General features: G+C 36.0%; 1 protein-coding gene across 1 annotated transcript in view; it reads right to left on the bottom strand.

Moving 5' to 3' along the window:
- Positions 1-20,388, bottom strand: part of SOS1 (SOS Ras/Rac guanine nucleotide exchange factor 1) — a 53,801-nt gene that overhangs the window by 8,993 nt on the left and 24,420 nt on the right. Inside the window, exons 9-18 of the mRNA XM_032215454.1 lie at positions 18,984-19,111; positions 17,669-18,324; positions 11,490-11,571; positions 10,124-10,246; positions 8,441-8,544; positions 5,799-6,021; positions 4,859-4,978; positions 3,765-3,927; positions 2,772-2,889; positions 889-1,061 (exon numbers count right to left, since the gene is read on the bottom strand). Of these exons, the coding sequence (XP_032071345.1) occupies positions 889-1,061; positions 2,772-2,889; positions 3,765-3,927; positions 4,859-4,978; positions 5,799-6,021; positions 8,441-8,544; positions 10,124-10,246; positions 11,490-11,571; positions 17,669-18,324; positions 18,984-19,111 (1,890 nt within the window). The remainder of the gene's footprint in view (positions 1-888; positions 1,062-2,771; positions 2,890-3,764; positions 3,928-4,858; positions 4,979-5,798; positions 6,022-8,440; positions 8,545-10,123; positions 10,247-11,489; positions 11,572-17,668; positions 18,325-18,983; positions 19,112-20,388) is intronic.

The following is a 20,388-nucleotide window of genomic DNA, read 5'->3' as shown; positions in this document are numbered from 1 at the left end:
TTCTTTCAAGGCCAATGATGATAAGTAGATAAGTAAAGATTAACCCCAGACAATCAAGCAATAAATGGTACCAAGAGAAGAGAATACATGTAACTAAGGATTGAACTGTGAGGTCATTGGTGATCTCTGAGCTTCATGGATTTTCTGCAGGTATTTCTTTAGCAAACAAGGTCACTAGCCTAGCATTGATGATGATAGCTAGTTTGGTATTGAAATGTCTGCAAGAAAGTTCACAGAGCATCAAGGACTCCACAGTAAATTATAACCTAATCAAGGAATTATCAACTCAGACAAACAAGTAGAAACAACACCCTAACCTAGGAGTGTCAAACTTGATTTCATTGAGGGCCTCATCAGGGTTGTGTTTGACCTTGAGGGGAGGACGTGGCCAGGGTGGGTGTGGCCAACTCAAGATCACTCCTGTTGGGGTGCCTGGAGTAGCCCAAGTGCTCTGCCAGTGAAAATGGGATCCCCAGTTCTGTTTTAGGCTGCCATGGCCTCCTGTAACCCTCTGCCAGTGAAAACGGCGCTTGGGAAGGCTGCATGCGGCCCTCCCGAGCTCCGTTTTTACTGGCAGAGGGCTGCAGGAGGCTATGGCAGCCAAAAACAGAGCTTGGAAGCCTGTTTTTGCTGGCAGAAGCAACATGGATCAGTCCTTCTCTGTTTTAAGGGCAGCTCCATGGGCCAGATCTAAGTACCCTGCGGGCCAAATCCGGCCCATGTGCCTTGAGTTTGACACCCTTGTCCTAATCAATGAACTACCAGGGAGAAAATAATATCCCCACCAACGTGACAGGGCAAACTGTAAATAGAAAGCACTCCATACTCCACCACCTCACTCCACAATCAAACGACCAAGCTCAGAGAACACCAAAACTTTCCATTTACCCTGATGTCAGGTTCCACCTTTAAGCAATATGGCTGGTTTTGATACTGTTGTATTTCTCCTGTTATCTCAGCTACTTTCCTCCGTTTGCTAAAGTTAATGAGCTCTCTTCCATGTCTTCTTAGAAATTCAGGATTGCCTTCTTCTGTTTTCAAAATGTTTGTTAAATAAATTCCTATAATAGCAAATATACAAAAATGCACAATGTAGTAAAATGTCTATGGATATTCTCAGTCATTCTGGTCATGGTTGTCCCAAAGGTGCTTTTTCAAATGTCTTCAAAGAAAAACCAGAAAGTCCAGTTGCCTCTTGAAAAAGCACCTTTGGGTGTGATTCACTTAACAATGACATTTCTTAACACCAGAAATTCTGTCCCAATTGTGGTCGTAAGTTGAGAACTACTTATATAAAAACATCTATGGTATGTGGCACTGTGACAATTACAGCTAAACAATTCTTTTTCAAAATACAGAGTAAAATATATTATGCTGGGCAAAATAAATAGAACAATCTGGTATACTTTCAAAATACAGAGTAAAATATATTATACTGGGCAAAATAAATAGAACAATCTGGTATACTTTCATCTCTACCCTCAAAGTACCATATTTTTCGGAGTATAAGATGCTCCGAAGTATAAGAAACACCTAGCTTTTCGGGAGAAAAACAAGGGGAAAAAAATCTGCCTCTGCCTCCCAGCAATTTGCCTCCTTGCAGCAAACAGTACAGAAGATATACACTGTTTGTGGTGTTACATTTCAGACTATACTTGTACAGAGGTTGTTAAAATTGATGTGGCTTTCTAGAAGTATACGTTATTCTGTGCTATTTAAAAGAAGATATAATAGCATTGGGCCTTTTCAGATCAAGCGCCTATTTTAAAAAGCTTCTTCATTTTGTTAAGTTGTCTAAAACAATAATAAAGCAGTCTTTAAAATCTTTTGACTGCTCCGGAGGCTTCAGGGAAGCCTCCTGCAGGTCCCTAAAGCCTTTGGAATGCTCAAAACGACCCTCCGAGCAAACTGGAAGTCACTTCCGTGAAGCCTCCTGAAGGTCCCTGAAGCCTCCGTAGGGTTTCGGGGGGGGGGGGGGGAGCTGTTTTCACCCTCTCCAGGCTCCTATAAAGCCTCTGGAGCCTGGGGAGGGCGAAAAAAGCATGTAAAAAATGGAGGTGGGGTAGCACCTGTAGTGTGCGCATGCGCACTGGGGGGGGGGGAATGTCGTACATTGCATTATGGGTGCGGCACACCCCCACACAACTCCCCTGGCGCTACCCCCACTTATGGCACGCAAGCCAAAAATGGTTTGCCATCGCTGCCATAGCCTATTGCCACCTCCGCAAGGCCCATTTTCTCCGTCTGCTGCAAGGAGGTAAATTGCTGGGAGGTGTATAATTCAGTGTATAAGACGCACCTAAATTTTCACCCTCTTTTAGGGGGGGGAAAGGTGCATCTTATACGCCGAAAAATACAGTATTTCCAGTTCAATTACATAGCATAGTTATCACACATATGTCTATGGAGATTCTCAATCATCCAGGACATCGTTATTCCAAAGATGCTTTTCAAAAGAACTGCAGAAGCTTCTTGGATGAGAAGTAAAATGTTTTCAAAGAAAAAAAAACCCAAGAAAGTGCAGTTGCCTTTTGAAAAGCATATTTGGGATATCACACAAATATTTTTAAACAATTTAGACAACAATTTGGTTTGACACTAAAACTTGCAAATATTTGAAAAATCACGCCAATTGTTTTCACTGAAATGTATCCAAATATATGCTTTTGATATTCAGTCACTCTAATAGCAAATTCAGATAGGACATTTAAACAAAAAACTTTTTCCACATACATATTCATATTCTTTATCCATTAATAGTTCCTACTTACCAAAGAAAGGCACACATGGAGGATTAATGGACCTGAGTTTTGCCAAATATTTCTTATGATGATCTTCACTTAGTTCATGTGCTTCTTCAAATATCTTCTTTTGCCGGCTTGGGATTTGCTGAAGATAAAGGAAGGTGAGGATATAAATATTGTTGACTATACCACTATAGTTGACTACCCAGGCTGGCCAAAATGTGTGAATCCATCTATATCATTCATCCCCTTCCTTTGCACAATGCTTTCCATATAGAAAAAAAAACGTATGTTTAAAGTAGCAATAAGATCTGCCCATATCTGGGATGGCGAACCTCTGGCATGTGTGCCAGAGGTGGCACGCAGAGCCCTCTCTGCTGGAACACACACTGTCGGCCCAAGTCAGACCTCCATGGCGTTTCTTTGGTGAGCTTCTGTTTCCCTGCAAACGACAAAACAGAAGCTCACGAAAGAAAAAGATCTTACCTTTTGCCGTGTTGCCAGTGTTGGGATGCCCTGCCTCCTGCCGGCCAGCTGGTCTTCGGGTCTCTGCTGCGCATGTCTGTGCATGCACATGTTCGTGCATATCCATGCATGTGCGTATTCAGGTGTGCGTGCACACCTTTCAGTTTGGGCATGTGCATGTGCAGTTTGGGCACTGGGTGTCTAAAAGGTTTGCCATCACTGGCCTATATTGTTTTACTTGTTTCCTTATTTAAATAATACTTTTGATCGTGAAGAGACCCATGATCCAGACAAAAACACTAAGATTTGATGCAGAGCCAAGATTGGATATAAAATACAAAGTAGAGGCTTTTTGTTTGTATACCTGGGATTAAATAAACATTTGGGTTACTCTTTTGTTTTAATCTAGGCTTGAGGTAATTTCTTATCTAGAGAAAAAAGACTTTAAAAGATTTTTCTAATGTTCAAATCCAATATATATTTAAACAAAATTTCTTTAATGGAAAATATCTGCTACCTCGCGTTCAAGTAGTTTTAGATCTGCATTTCACTTACTTCAAAAGTGTGATCCAGTCTGTAAATAGGTGCAGAGTTCATAGCACTGACGACTTCGAGAACGCCATTAAAATTGTTTAGCTCTTGAAAAACTTGCAAGATTTCAATTATCCGGCATACTACTATTACTCTTTCTTCTAGATTTTCTGTTTCTACAATGCATCTAGACAGTCAGAAAACATATTTAAATTTCTTTTTGGATTATCAATAATGTGAAAGCATTACTACAGATTTTTTTTTCCAAGGACGTGTGGCCTAGTATTTTCCAAACACCTAATTCAACTTGAATCCCATTTATTGTCGAATTAAAAGAAAACTATCATACACAGCAAATGTAATGTACATTTTTGTAGTGCAGAGTAATCGAAGGTACTTGGTTTCAAAAGGTTCTATTCTGGGTCAATCTGTATACATTTCTCAACTGAAAAGAAAGCACCTAAACTCATTGAGAACAGGTGATGTGTTTGCTATCTGAAGCAAGAAATTGAATAATGTAATGATATTCAATGCAGTAATAGCTGACTTATATCAGTACAAAACTGGACTAGTATCAATATATAAACTAATATTATCTGTTGCTGTTTGAATATAGAACACAGAAAATATAATTACAGATGATCCTCGACTTACGACCACAGTTGAGCCAAAGTTTTGGTTGCTAAGCGAGACAGTTAAGATAATTTTGCCCCCTTTTATGACCTATCTTGCCACAGTTGTTAAGTGAATCACTGCAGCTCCTACGTTAGTAACACAGTTGTTAAGTGAATCTGGTTTCCCCAATGACTTTGCATGTCATAAGTATGCAAAAGGTGATCATATGACCCCATGACACTGCAATCATCATAAACATGAGTCAATGGCCAAGCATCTGAATTTTGATCATGTGACCATGGGGATCCTGCAACAATCCTAATTATGAAAAATGGTGATTAAGTCACTTTTTTCAGTGCTGTTGTAACTTTGAATGGTCACTAAATGAACTACTATAAGTCGAGGACTACCTTTATTTCCTGCTTAGAATTCAGTCTCTGCTAAGTTACATCATAGGAACCATGCAAATACCAATACTGATCAATGAATCAAATTAATCTTACTTTTCAAACCATAAGGTAAGATTAGTTGTATGTCTTATCATTTTGAGCAGATTAGGAGAATTAATTTCTTTATCTTCCTTTGTCCATACACTCCCAACAAGCTCTGACGGCTGCACAGCCCTGCCAAACATAGAATCAAAATGAGGCAAGATTAGCTGGCTTTACACCAAAAATACTTCCAATTAAATCAATAATTTTGAATTAGACTAATCAATGAACTGATCTGCGTTTCTTTTGAACAGCTTCTTGTTCATGGAAAGAAAGGCATTTGGTTTTAATAGTCAGCTTTCTCTGTAGCTACTAACAATATTATATCATATCACGTAAAGAACTAATTCTAATTTTATTACATACCATATTTTTCAGAGTATAAGACGTAACCTTTTCCCTCAAAAAAGAGGCTGAAAATCTGGGTGCGTCTTATATACTGAATACAGCATTTTTTGCCCCCCGAAACCCCGCCCCTTCATCAAAATGGCCGTGCATAGCCTTTAGGAGACTTCCAGAGTGCTCCTGAGGGATGGGGAGGCAGAAATGAGTGAAAAATGGGCCATTTTTTGCTCAGTTTTGCCCTTACAGTCCCAAGGAGCACTCTATAAGCCTCCTAAAGGATATGCATGCATTTTTGTGAAAAAGGGGCCATTTTTGCGAGGTCTGCAGAGTGCAAAAAGTTTTTCTTTTTTACTTTGCCTCTTCAAAATCTTGGTGCGTCTTATACTCTGAAAAATACGGTAATTCCAAACATATGAAGAGAAATTCTCATTTTAATTACTGATATTAACTGTTCATTAAAAATAGGCAAGTCTACTTCAGAAAATGTAACACTAATAATTCTGCTAGTAAAAATAAATGGCAGATAGACTCATGACATTAAAAAAAACAGTTAACAAGTCGATATTTTAACCAAGAATCATACATCTCAAAGGAAAAAAGGCACTACCTGTAAAGTTCGGATTCAAGTAGAGTAAGCTGTCGGGCAATTTCTATTGGATGCAAAGTGAGCAGGTCAAATGTTTCAGTTTGTCCTTGTTTGATAATATGCCATTCAATTGGGGGTGGTGAGCTTTCAAAAGTAATATTGTGAGTTGGCCCAATGGCTTGTGCTTGCTTTTTCCTATGAATTATCTTCGTGATTGACTCAACCCATTTCTTCATAGCTTTACCTGAGAATGAGTACAGAAACTGGTTAACAGCACAATGGAGCAAGTTCTAAAAATATTAAGTGCTTATCTTACCCACAGGCCCATTGGTAAAAGAATGCAAGAATTTCACCAAGCCCAGCATTGCAAGTGTCCCAAATTACAATTGTTTTTTGTTTAAAAAAGGTAGCAAGTGTTTCCAACCTGCTTTTCTGAAATGTGAAAACATATATGCAGAAGCATGAAAGAACTGGCCATACAAAGAAAAAAGTTGGTATCCTATTTTATTTTAATAATCTCCTAATTAAATTACAAAATAGAAATCTCCATAACAAGAAAAAAATGCCGTGTCACACAGCAGTTCCAATTTAGTTAGTATAATGAGAGAATGAAAGCTTTTTATACTGTCAGTTTCAGGCTTAAGACATGGAAGGCTAATATAATATGAGATTAAGATATGTGTTTATTACGACATATACATGCCATCAGGTTTTCCTCCATTAACAGTTCCTGAAATCAACTGTTAATGGAGGATACATCTTCTATTCACTTCCACTCCTCCATGGCTGTGAGCTCCGCTCACATTTTCCTGCTCCAAGTTGAGTGTTTTCCAGCTCTTGCCATCTCAAACATTGCCTGGTTTACCTAGTTGGGCGTAACGTCTTCTGGCAACCTCAGGTACTTGGATTGGCTATTGAGCAGAGTAGCTTTGTACTAAGGTCTGCTACAGCTAATATTGGGAAACCGGAGTTTCCATAAAAGAGTGATTGTATGATTTGTCAACTTTCCTTTTTTCATCACTATTTTTCTTTTCTTGTGCTTTCTAGATTTCCCATGGGTTTCTTTTAAAATATTTTTAAAAAATAATTTTTCAAAATTATTGAAGTGGTTGCAAAAAGGGTGTTAGTTAAGCTTTCTAATTCAAATGACTGATACAGTAAATGATGAAATGGTGACAAGCTCAGGGAAGATATATAGAAATTTTAAAAAGTTGGATTTCACACCAGTGATAGTCTACATGTCAGGCAAGTGATTCTACTCTACTATTGAAACTCCTGTTTCTCAACTATAGCTGCAGCACTTTTTTGAACCAAACTGGAAAGATATTAAAAAAATTATTTTAAGCTGTTTGCTTTGCCTTCATATACTTGTATTTTGATGTTTTTATTTTGTATATATAAATGTAACTGTTTCTCTATAATATTTTTCATTTGTATATCTAAACACAGACACATAGAAAAGTATATATGTCAAGTAATAACTATTCGCAGAAAGGAAAGCAATTGATAATGCTTTTCTAGAATGGAAAGTTGCTAAGACGGAGCAGCAAGGGAAATGTAAAATCGGGCACTAATAGCTTCCTTCAAACAGGCTTTTCATAAACAAGCTTTTAGTTAAACTGGCATCAGAATAAGAAAAGAGTAGCATAAGATTGGCACATGGATATGTTCCTGGCGTGTTCCTACATAAATTAAAATATAATGAATCTTGGATCTTCATTGTTTTGATCAGAGAGCTTCCTTTTAAAAACACAATCCTCCTCTCTAGTCAGTCAGTCAGTGAATCAATAAATCAAACCCAAGTCAATTTCTAGAGGGTTTTCCTGGTTTATTCTAAGTATATATGTTTATATTGAATTATGAAGCACTGAAGGGTTATGTTTTAAAATTATGACTGGTTATCTGGGGTTGGGCTGCGTTAAGACTCCATTATCTAAAATAATTTTAAGTTACTTTTTCTCACATAAAACTGTTTAATGGATGATCAACACACCAGGCATAGCTTATTAAAAGGTCCATAAGAAATAAATGTGGAATATTGGAATAATAATATCTATGTAATGCTATGTCAAACAATGAATACATGCTGACATTTTGCTAGCTTCTTCAGAGCAGAAGTTCTTACTTAATAAACAACATGGCTAGTCAAAGATTAGCACATAGTTACTATCCCACATAGATTAAATGGAATCCATTTGATCAATAAGGAACAGGTATGCAAACTACACTCAATGAAAATGTAAGTACTAGATCCATGATGGCGAACCTATGGTATGTATGCCAGAGGTGGCTCGCAGAGCTCTCTCTGTGGGCATGCGCACTGTCATCAGTTGCTCTTGTGGTTTCTGGCATGCTGGTCTTCACAGGCACTGGAGCGCCAGAAAACGCCTCAAAAATGCCCCCCAAACCAGCCAAAAACAGGCATGTGTGGGCGGGCCAGCTGGTCTTCAGGTTTCCAGTGCTCCGGCATGCGCGAACACCAGCTAGCTGGCACGCCACATGTGTGCCGGAAACCAAAGACCAGCTGGCTGGCATGTGCACAGCCAGTTGGGTCTTTGGGTTTCCAGCGCTCCAGTTAGCACATGCACACGCATTCAGGTTTGGGCACTGAGTGCCAAAAAGGTTCGCCATCTTTGTACTAGATATTTGTGGTCATCAATTACCTCTGACTGTGCCAATGAATTCTTCCAATCGTTGCAAAAGATCTACATCTCTCTCAAAATCATAGAAATGATGTTCCACCCAGTGTCGACATACATTTAATACTCTGCAACATAAATGATTAGATATTTGAGATCAATATTTACTGAATATATTTTAAATAACAATTAGTAGGGCTGCAATTTGAGTACTTACACACATTGTAGCCCTACTAAGCACTCATAGATAGTGGGAGCAGAGATTTAGAAGCACTCTTATTTAACTCTGAGCCTGACTGGACATTCTTTGAAAAGGATGAGAAGAGTGATCCTTCCGGCATAAGTGATCTCCCATTCAAGTTCTAACACTTGGACTAAAAGGCAAGTTTGTGCAATAAGCTGATCACTAGCTAACACTAAGGTTGCACAAAAAAGGTAGACAGAAAAGCAGAAAAATTCTGTTTCAAGAGATTGTAATGGAGCCTATATTTTCTAATGAAATGAAATGCAACTATAACTAAGAAGATTCAATTTTGGGACTTTCATGAAAAGATTTTCTTTAGAACCACAAAATCAAATATTTGATAGCTAGGTTACTCTGAAAAATCATGGAACGTACTATCATGAGAATTTATAATCTGTGAAAAAATATTGATTGGAAATATAAATTTTTAATATTGTCAGAATGAGCGATCAAGTTCCAGCACTTTTGTATTTATGTTGTCCAACAAGATTCTCCAGAACTACTGTTTTGTAAGTGATGCTGGCAATGTATTTTTTTCTAGACTGAATTATTATATACAAATCTTGTAAGATTACTGAGTAAATTGAATTCCTAGAGTGGAAACTGAATTATTATCTCTTTATACATTGTGTCATTTGTCTTCTAATCAATATAGATGTTTGGTCTCTGTTAAATATGAAGCTAAATATGAACTTAAAAAACTCATCAGTGGACTCTACGATTGTAGGTAATATCTGCCTTCAGAAGCTTCATTTCAACTGGAAACATGCTGGATAAGGCCTCTGGACGCCCGAATGGGGCATCCACCCCTCAGAAGCTCCATTTCAATTTGCAACGTGCAGGATGAATGTTGCAGAGCCTCTGTGGTTGTTCGTAAAGGTGAACAACTGCTGTGGTGCTGCAAGATTAGTAGTTTTTGGTCTTGTTCGCAAACACTAGGGGCCATTTATTAAGTAACTTTGAACATTTGCTAAGGAAATGCCTTAACTCAGGGATTACCTATACTGTTGTTCAATATTTGAATTAAGAAAAGAGCAAAAAAGACAAAAAAGGCTTGTCTAGGAAAGAAATTCTGAAAAGAAAATCTCTGGTGCATGAATGGACACATCAGTAATCCTTTGGACCCTAACCAATATTTTAAAAGTGAGAAACAATTAAGATGCAATTTTACATGTTTAATATAGATGTACAAAAGGGCCCTCCATTTCAGGCATTATGGGTATGGTTTTTAGAAGTTATTTTCTAGAAATGATTTTATCCATTTAGGACGCAAGCTGGCCCTCAAATCATTCTCCACTTAAAAAAAAAACCTTGACAAAAGCCTTGACAAAAGCTTTTATGAACTCTTATGTTATTGAGTTAGTTTTTTTGCACATAAAAAATCCTGCCAGCTCCTGAATTATTATATGATTTTCATTGCCAACTAAAGATCCCTTGAGCTGCCCAGAATAGTCAATACTTACCGTAGCTGTACAGGTTGTATATATTCTTTTCTAAATCTTTTTAATTCTGCACTAAGAGGTTGATCTCCATTCTCCATAGCTATACGATCTGCTTCTGTGGGTTCAGGTTCTGGAATTTCAAATCTAATATGGGATGATGAAGAGAAACTTAAATGATTAAGTGTAACATATATATATATATTTAGTAAGATGAAAAGCACTAATTGCAACAATCAAGACAGAGAACCATTTTTTTCATCACTCAGAAAGTCACAGGGAGTCAGGAAACAAAACGACAACCCAATTGAATTATAATTGTGAAGTGCAGATGCAATAATCCTTAGTACCCTGTTTCCCTGAAAACAAGATCCAACCAGAAAATAAGCCCTAGCGTGATTTTTCTGGATGCTCGTAATATAAGCCCTATCCCAAAAATAAGCCCCAGCTAAGATCATAAGACGGCTGCATTTTAGTACCCCATTTTTCCAAAATAAGCCCTAACTGGAAAATAAGCCCTAATGCATCTTTTGGATCAAAAATTAATATAAGACCTGGTCTTATTTTCGGGGAAACATAGGTATCTCCTTAGCAAAGGAATAGCAATAGCAATATCATTTAGACTTATATACTATTTTACAGTCCTCTCTAAGCAGTTTACAGAGTCAGATTGTCGCCCCCAACAATCTGGGTCTTTGTTTTACCCACCTCGGAAGAATAGAAAGCTGAGTCAACCTTGAGCCTGGTGAGATTTGAACTGCCAAACTGCAGGCAGCCAACAGTTAGCAGAAGTAGCCTGCAGTACTGCATTCTAACCACTGTGTTACCATGGCTCTTGCAAATGGCATTTTAATTGCAAAAATAAGTGTTTACATTTGCAAATAAGTGTGATACAAATGTATATTTTATTATTAAAATTATTTATTATTTTACCTATTAAACCCTATATACAAATAGGATATATCAAGAATGCTAATGATTTATTCAAAACATATGGAGAAATTCAAGTGTATCAAGTCCATTTTTGTTAAAAAACAAACACCCCATGAATTAGCATAATGTACTAATTGGACAATATAATTTGTGTTATATTGTGCTACTGCCTGCAGTCTTGCCAATTCTGATTCATACTGTAGACACTGTGTATGGGATTGTTGATTTATCCCGCTTCATTTTTTATGAAATTAATCTGCAATGGAGGTGAGCTTAAAATAAATCATAAACTTTGCTCAAATGATCTTTGATTTACTTGGGGAGAAATAATTCATTCTGAAGCTATATGTCACATTAAGTTGGGGAAATAATAACCTCATTTTGAAGAATAAGCACTTTAAAAAATCTCAAGAAGGAAAAAAAGTTATAAGGCAGTATTTCAGAAAGATTCACTCACCTTTCTATCAGGAGACTGAGTAATTCCTGAGGCTTACAAAAAGATCTGTATGTGGTAAGAAATGTTCGAACAAAATTGGGATCTAGAATAGAAAAAGAATGACTTAGGCAGCTTATGTAGGAAGACCTGTGATGATAGCTAAAAGCCTCCACTTTTACAATGCAATGCAGACCATATAATAGCAGCTATGCTTTAATGATGGCTGAGGAAACAGGAAAAGGATATTAATTCCTGACAGATTTCAGGAAACAATCCAAGATAAGCAGAAGGATACTCAGTTCAGGACATTCTCACTTAAGGGACTTGTTAAGCCAAACTAATGACAAGTAATGGCATTTTCAGAAGACTGATCTTTCCTTAGATTCCCAGGGAACTCAATAGAGGAGGCTGAATGTAAAAGAGTAAAAATAAAAAGCATGCTTAAACAGGAAAGCATACTTCTTGGTGCAAAAGTAGACAACTGAAAGTCCTTCTGATGTACTGAACTCTCATCAAGCCCATCTAATATGTCCAATATGAGTGGAACTGTAAAGAGGTGCAACTGAAAACGAGCAAGGATTGCTTTAGGCTTTATCTCAGAAGTGGCGCAATGGCAGAGAACATCATTTCAGAATAAACAATCCTTTCAGGAAACAAAGGGTGAAGGTACTCTACCCGTTTCCACTATCTTTGCAATGATTGGCAACTTTTGCAGGACTGAATTTAACTTCACCTATTTAATATACTACATACTGAGAAATCAACTTAGTGTTGCTGCCTTTCTTTGCTTCCCCAACTAGCCTGGCTAGAAAATGATTTGGAAAAAGAAAAAAAAAAGAACCCTTCATCTTACAGCTTATGCAGATAATCTGTTTTCATTTAGTTATTTTATATTTCTCATCACTTTGGAGAGCACTGGAAGCATTTTTCCTACCCATGAAAGGAAGATGAACCAAATAGTTAGAAACAGTGTTTGTCAATTGAATCCAGTCATGAAGAGGACTTCTCTCAGTTCACTGATTTATGGAAAAGGGGCACATTCTCTTTTCTAGTTCTGCCCACTAATGTACGAATTAACTTCATCTTATTATCTCTTTACACTAGTTTGTTATGTCTGCATTATAATCAGCCAGTTAGCTTTTACTCAGGTTTCTTCAGCCTGAGAAGGAAAAGGATGATCAGAAAGAGTCATTCAAAGGCCTATTAATGCTCAAGGATGGCTAAGAGATATGTGTTAATGCTGCAGTAGAACCAAGAGAAAGACTGGCCATTTGCACACACTACAAATGACAGCAAAACGTTACAGTCAATTAGATGTAAATATTTACGTTTTAAAATCTTAGTTTCAAAGTAGCTACATAGCAAGTGCATTTTTCCTACAGAATAGTGTTGCTACGAGACTTCAAACAGCAATTTATTTGGATCAAACATACACACAATTAACCAGGATGCCCATCTGTGATAAATGTCTCTTCAAAACAGGCATTTAAAAAGCTATAAAAGAACTTCTAAAAATAATAATAATTCCTGAATGCCTTAACAAAGGAAATTGATGCTATGCTGACGCACATGCATTCAATGTACCAAAACTTATAAATAGAATATCACAACCTTATCAGAGAAAAAAACTTGCAATATTTTTTTAACTGGAAGTATTCACTCAAGAAACAGAGGATTTATAAAAACAGAGAAGCAGCATGCCAGAATATGAAGAAAGGTGAAACAAGTTTTTGATTATGAATAAAAAAACTCTATTAATGTCTACATAGTGTTTCTAAGTCAACCCCCACTCCCCTGATCTTTTTGTCCCATTATCCATCCATTTCCATGTATTACTTACAAACAAATTCATGAATGGAAAGAAATTATTTTGCATCTGTTCTGCAAGGAACTAAGCTACTGGCTCTCTTCTACCTACCAAATGCTAGAGTCAGGCCCATCAACATCCAAGAGCAGGATAATGAAGTTCTGTAAATCAAATCCCTTAACTCAAAACACAGCACATATTGCCAGCCTTGATCATAATGAAGTATTGTGCTAAACAATAGTTCATTTTAATGATAGATTCCTGAAATAACTACAGAAGCTGGATCACATGTAATCTAAGCATATCCCAGACAGTGTTTAATGCAACACAAGGCAATGTTTTATGGGGTTTTATGTTGTGTATTTTTAATCCATTCTGAGACACCTGGGTGTGAATTGGACAGCCATATACAATGGATGGACAGACAGACAGACAGACAGATAAATAGTGTGGAATCAGCCTTGTTCTACTGTCTGATCAGATAAGGAACAGAACAGCAGCAAAAGGATTAGGTACACAAGGAACAGCACAATTCTAAAATCATATCTACTTCAGACAGTAAGCACAAGGGCACGTATCTTCATAAACATTTCAGTGAAACAAGGGTTGCGATTTCTCAAAAGTAATCCAATTGTTACACTCTATCTATAGCAGAGAGGTATACTGGAATTTAGCCAGGCATCTCTTTTCAGATTCTTAATCCAAATTTTAGTAAGTGAAAGGTAATACAGTGAAATGCATAAAGCTAGATACGTGAAAGATTGTAATATTAGCATTTGTACTATTAATGATTTGGACCAAAACAGTGTTTGTATAATTTCTGTTATCCCAAGCCAGACCAGATGGCCAATGAACAATCAAAAATACTTTTGAAAGGAAGTTCTTCTAGAGAATGGTAATTTCCGGCTCCCACCCATTTGTGTGTAAGTGCTGTTCAAACACAATGACGAAATAAATGCTAAAAAAACAAGAAGAAAATGTAGGCCATTTGGGGGGGAAACTGCTTTGAAAGACTTTACTCAAAGTTTCTTCATAAAGAAATAAAAACAAGAGTTTATTTTTCATTAGTGATAGTTCTTTTTCCAATACTTCTTTCCCCCACTCCCATTGTCATTTCAAGGATGAATGTGCCATTCTGAAGGTTTTCAGAATAATACTTATGTCTCCTACTTGATGGGAGGCAGGAAGTTGTATTTTGGCCTGCAATTAGTTCCCACATTAGAGGTACATAGAGTGGGTATGATTAGCATAAAACTGGGCTTTGGTCATCTTTGGGCCATAAGGGCCAAATATGCCCACGTGACTAGTACTATTCTTATTCTAAGAAGGTTACAGAAAGCCATGATAGCTACCTATCAGAAAACAGGGCAAAATTGTTTCGGAAGATAAAAAGCCATCAATTCAAATTACAAGAAAGCAGACATTATTTGGACATCAAGAAAAAATATATAAAATATAAGAACTGTTCCACAATAGGATGTGGTGATTTTTGTTGGGGGTATTTCAACAAAGGCATGTTTGATTATCTATTGAAGAGCTATAATATTAGATTCTTATACTAAACAGGAGATTGGACTAGATGATTTCCAAAGTCCAGTCCAACACTTATATTCTGTGACTGCATGGTGATAATCTGAGAAAAATATGAATTTGAAATAAGAGAGTCTATTTATATGTAATGTATGCCAATAGAATGAATCTAAATGTAAAAATGTAAACTGGTTTATGATGAACTACTATGATAACTAATGAAAGATACAGGAGTGATAAGTTCTGAATGTGGGACAGATCATTTTTGGCAATCTCATGTTTGAATTAAGAAGGCACTCACAGCTCATACATACTTGCTCCAAAATACCTTGTTGCATTTGACTGTAGCATTAGAGAAACAAAATTATAAAAAAGGGTTGAATTACAAAATGTTTTACATGAATGTGAAATTTAAACTTGGTTGCTGAATATAGCAAGAGCGCTACAGATGATACAAGTAAAGCATACAAATGAATAATTGGAATGCTTAGGTATACCATTGAGTAGGGAACGAGATATACGCACAATGTTCCTTATTTACAGATAAATGTGCAATGAATGATATTGGTGATTACAGATGTGATGGCTGAGGAGTTTTTATGCAGGTGATGCTTTGCTGTCAATGGAAATTTTCTTTTGTAGCAAATGTTAGGGTGAATGATCCACTAAGGAATATGCTTCTGAAAACTAACATATTAAAAACCAAGTCTGTGTTTAAGAGGAAAAAATAGAATGAATCATCGCAAATCATAACTAAGTATAAAAATCTAGAATAAATCAGTAAATTAATGGGCTTTGTTATTTAATAAGCTATTGCTTATTAAAATAAGAAAACAGATAAAATTTTGGATATGCAAATGTTGGTAAAAATATACTGTAATGGCTAGTATGTTGTATGTTGCAAGAAATAAATAGTTATCAAGTGAGAGCTGGGTAAAAAAAAAGAATAATCACTATGAAAAAAGTATGTTAGATAGTTTGGCATTCAAGACAATGAATAAAGATTAGACCACAAAACAAATACACAACAGAAAAATGAACAGGTTGAGAAGAAAGAGAAGTCCAAAAAAGTTGAAGCGATGGAATTGTAATCGAAGTGCAGAAAAACTAAGAGATAAAAATCCCCCCCCCCCAAAAAAAAGCAATGTATGAAGTAGCATATAGACAGAAACAAAGACAGAAAGACACAGAGATATATGGTGAAAAATATTGTTGTAAACTAGTTTTACTATGGTTCCTTTTCCTTTTTTTAAAATTTCACATTTTAATTTCTTTGGTTTACTATTTCTTATTCCTTTTGTATTTGATAGCTTAAATTGCCCCGTCCAATTCTGTATTTCTTTTTCTTTAATGGGAAATATTTGTAGCCTTCAATTTTCAGAATATAAACAAACATGTTAACAGGAGGGCTAACTTAACGTGCTATTTACAGTTTGAGGATATATTTCCTTAAGAATTGGCACTCAATTATATCAATCAATGTGGTTCTCTGTTACTGACAGCTTCCCAGTTTCTTATTTTTATGTCTCACTTTATTCAGATATCACCATGTCAAAACTCCTGGGAATTTTAAACAGCATTTGGACAGACATGTGCAAAGGGAACATGGAAGAGGCAAAGAGGGGCATAAGGATTTATGGCTAGTGGAGAAAGGCAGGAGGTTGCAGCCAGGATTGGAAACAAGAGAAGGTGACAGGACAAGACAGAAAAATAATTTTAAAAAGGAGAATAACAAGATAAATGATACTGGAGTTTGTTCCTGGTGGGAAGGACTGGGGGCAACAACAATTGAGGCACGTTTCTGGTAAGCAACATATTTAAGAAAAGGAGACCTACATGATCATATTTGGCCCTCTGATATGGGAGCAGAGCAGCTTTGACACAAGCAATTGTGATCTTATGCTCAAAAAGTTTTTAGATGATCTGAATCAAGTGACCCAGGAAATACAGCTTTACTGCAGTCACTTATTGCAGTGTTACAGTATCTCCTTCACAAAATTATCTATTTAGCAACATTATGGGTTGTAGTATACTATTACAAAATCATTTCACTGAAATATAAGATTCCTTTTTTTAAAAAAATATCTTGTTTAAGCTGCACTGCAGGCTGCAGTCCTGAAGACAATAGATGGAATGAATCTTTAATACCTGCTTATGTCTCTGATAGTTTTACAAATACATCTTACAACTGAACAAACAATGGTGGTACTTTATTATTATTTCACTGATACTTCTTTATATTTAAATGCAAAATTAAATGATTCAGCATCTAAGGCATAGTAGCTGAGCAATTTTACTTTGGTAATATGTTCTTAAAATTAAAAAGATGGCCAACAAAGTGAACAAAACCTATTCAAGGTACAAGGTAAAGCAGAGATCTGATGTTTTTTGTACCCGTATCCTTTGACCTTGCTATTTTTTATTATCATTATTTATGGGATGGTTTCAACCTGTTGTTGCCTTTACTTTTATTGAAGGGGTTCTTTTTGTTTTGATTTGCTAGCCCCTTACAGCAGTGGGTCTCAACCTTCCTAATGCCGCGACCCTTTAATACAGTTCCTCATATTGTGGTGACCCCCAACCATAAAATTATTTTATGTTTTCCGTATTTTTTCAAAAGTATGTGTTTTCCAATGGTCTTAGGCGACCCCTGTGAACGGGTCGTTCAACCCCCAAAGGGGTCCCGACCCACAGGTTGCGAGCCACTGCCTTAGAGGCTTTTGGAATGAATGGCAGACAAATCTAGCAAATAAAATTAAATCCAATCCAATCTTTCTAGTTCTACTGGTATACAGAGATGATTAGAAAATAACTGTTATTTGTTATCAGTTAACTGTTTTAAAGATTTGAAAAGATTCCTTACCAGCATACATGTGGAATGTAAGTCTCTCAATCAGTTTGACAACAGACCCTGCCTTAATAATTGGGATTCCAGATTTGGGCTGCATGTTTTCTTCAAAAACAATATTTTCTGTAGAATCAGGTTCTGCAAATCTATATAGCTCAGGACTTGGAAATCTCATCTGCTCCTCTTTCTCTTCTTGCAACATTGTTACATCTAACATGCGTTCCAGAGTACTTCTGTACTGTAAAGAGATCAAGGCTGCCATCCAGTTGTTCTTCTCTTCAGCTGATTTAGCAGCAAAAATAACACTGTTCTCATCTTTCAAAATGATTTCAAAAGCATGCTTGTACTCGTTAGTATTATCTTTATCATTGATCTGTACCTTTCGCATAAGAAATTTCTCTTTCAGACGATATTCTGCATTGCTAGCACCAGGCAGTCTTGGTTGCCCATGATTTGACTTACAACAAATCATCAGACCATCAAAGAGAAATATATGTCTTTCATGTTTGGCACCCACACGTGTGAGAGTTCCCTCCATAATAAATTCATTACAGCACTGTCCAATGTCTTTTCCTTCCCAGCCATCAATATTCTTCTGGATCTCGTTCATTTTCTTGATTGCTAGTTGCTTCCCCTTCATTTGTTGACTGTAGAATCGGCATGCAGATTCACTTTGAAAGATAAGCAAGATGTACTTATTTATACAGTAACAATCACATATTGAGCATAAAAATAGCATGTTTTTTGACAACTAATGTGGAAAAGAGTTTAATAGGATCTAGAAGATGATGCTAGAAAAGAAATCAGCAAGTTAGCTTCAACTATATGCAGAAAATTTCAGATCGGAAAGTGCTGTCATGCTTAAAAATGTAATTGACAAATCAACAGATTCCAGTTAGACTTATTTAAACTGTCAAGTAGCAACTAATATTTTATTAACAAATAATTAAAAATATGAATATTACTTTCCATTCTTATGTATTATATTCACCATGTGCCCTAAACCATTACCAAATCAGTTAGTACAAAAACCGTTAAATGTTCTAAATTAATCTGCAAGATATTTTTGCTTGGATAATAGTTAATAAAAAACTATTTTTTCTGTCTGCTTACCAGTGGAGTCTCAAGAAGCATTTACTAGAAGCACGAAGGCAAACACAGATACAACTTTAAAACAATAGCTATCCGGACTTTGATGTCACTTCCTCTGAAAAATCATTGTTGCAAACTACTTTGTTCGTTGTTCACTAAGAAAGGAAACTGAGAAATCCAGATCTACAGCACAATGCTCCAGGACTAAAAAGTACGGAGAATACAGAAGTGCATTTACCTAAGCCTCCTCTTTGCAAGACTTTTGGAGCAAATTCTTTCCATACTACTCTGAAGATTAAGCAGGGCTGTAATTGCTTGCTTCAAGCACTCTTTATCTTCTTCATCTTCACTCTTCTCTTCTAATTGCTATTAATAGAAGAACAATTTATATAAGTATAAAATCTTACAGATCAGTTTTTATCTTTCAGAGGAAAGCATTTCTTTTTGATGTAGTTATGTTTGTAATAACCTAACAAATAATAATGCTATGAGAGGAAAAGGACAATTTATCTACATAAAATTTCCTGGTGTTTATATGGAAAAATCAATATTCTTCACACAGCACTGCCAGATACAGCCTTGAGAATGGATGAAAAATGAGCAAATCTTTCACTAGACCAGTTCTTTGTTGGCTCTCTGTCTCAAAACAATATATAATCAGATGAGCCGCTTTTAATAGGCCAGTTTGAGGTGGTGCGACTTACAGGAAGTGAGAGATAACATTGACAAAGGAAAGGAATGGAAGGTAGGCAAGGAGGAGAAAACAGCACTGAAACCCTCTCAATTCACTTTGCTTTAAATCTTTTTCCAAAATAATAATTTTATTAAAATTGTATTGATAAAAATTATACCAACTGAAAAAGAAAAAATAGAAATTAGAATTTTCTTTGCAGAAAGAGAAAACAAATATAATAAAGATTAAAAAAAGAACTATATAAAGAAATGACTCATGACTCAGAAGATTCATAACAAATTTTATTAACTTATCACCTTTTCTTAAAATACAACAAATAAAGCAAATTCCTAAAATCTTGAACTTTCAGTCCTGATCAGCTAAAGACCATTAAAAATTATCAGAGATGACATATGTATCTTAGTGTTGATCCAAAAAGCAACATTTTACTTTTAATAATCTTGATCATTAGTCCTTTCAAATCATGTCCTAGACCTAGAACTTGATTTTTTTTTCATTTTTCCCCTCACAAAATTCTTTAAAGGTTTAACTCTTCTGTAAATCCACCATAGGAAAATTAACCAGGTCAGTCTCCTGATTTGTTATTTTTATATCTCTTGTCATTATTAAGACATTAGCTACTGTAGATTCTCTTGTATGTTCATCCTTTTTCACATCATTTTTGCAGAGTGTCATTTTTAAATCCATTTTCAGATCGGTCTAGTTTTGTCCAGTAAAATATGTTCCTCCTCCATAACATCTTTTATGGAGATAGTCTATTTATAAACACAGAGAACTCTTAAAATTAACTTTGGATCCATTCTCCAAAAATATCTGTCAATATGTCTAATGTAAAAATATTTTGCCTCATTTTGTATTAGTAAGACTAATTTAAGTGTAATTTAATTGTAAGTTTCTTCCAATTCCCTCTAATGTTCAACCTTCATAGTCTCATCCTATGTTTTTTCCT

The sequence above is a fragment of the Thamnophis elegans genome, chromosome 4, assembly GCF_009769535.1.
Source record: "Thamnophis elegans isolate rThaEle1 chromosome 4, rThaEle1.pri, whole genome shotgun sequence".
Classification (NCBI taxonomy): domain Eukaryota; kingdom Metazoa; phylum Chordata; class Lepidosauria; order Squamata; family Colubridae; genus Thamnophis; species Thamnophis elegans.
This window is presented reverse-complemented; position numbering and strand designations above follow the sequence as displayed.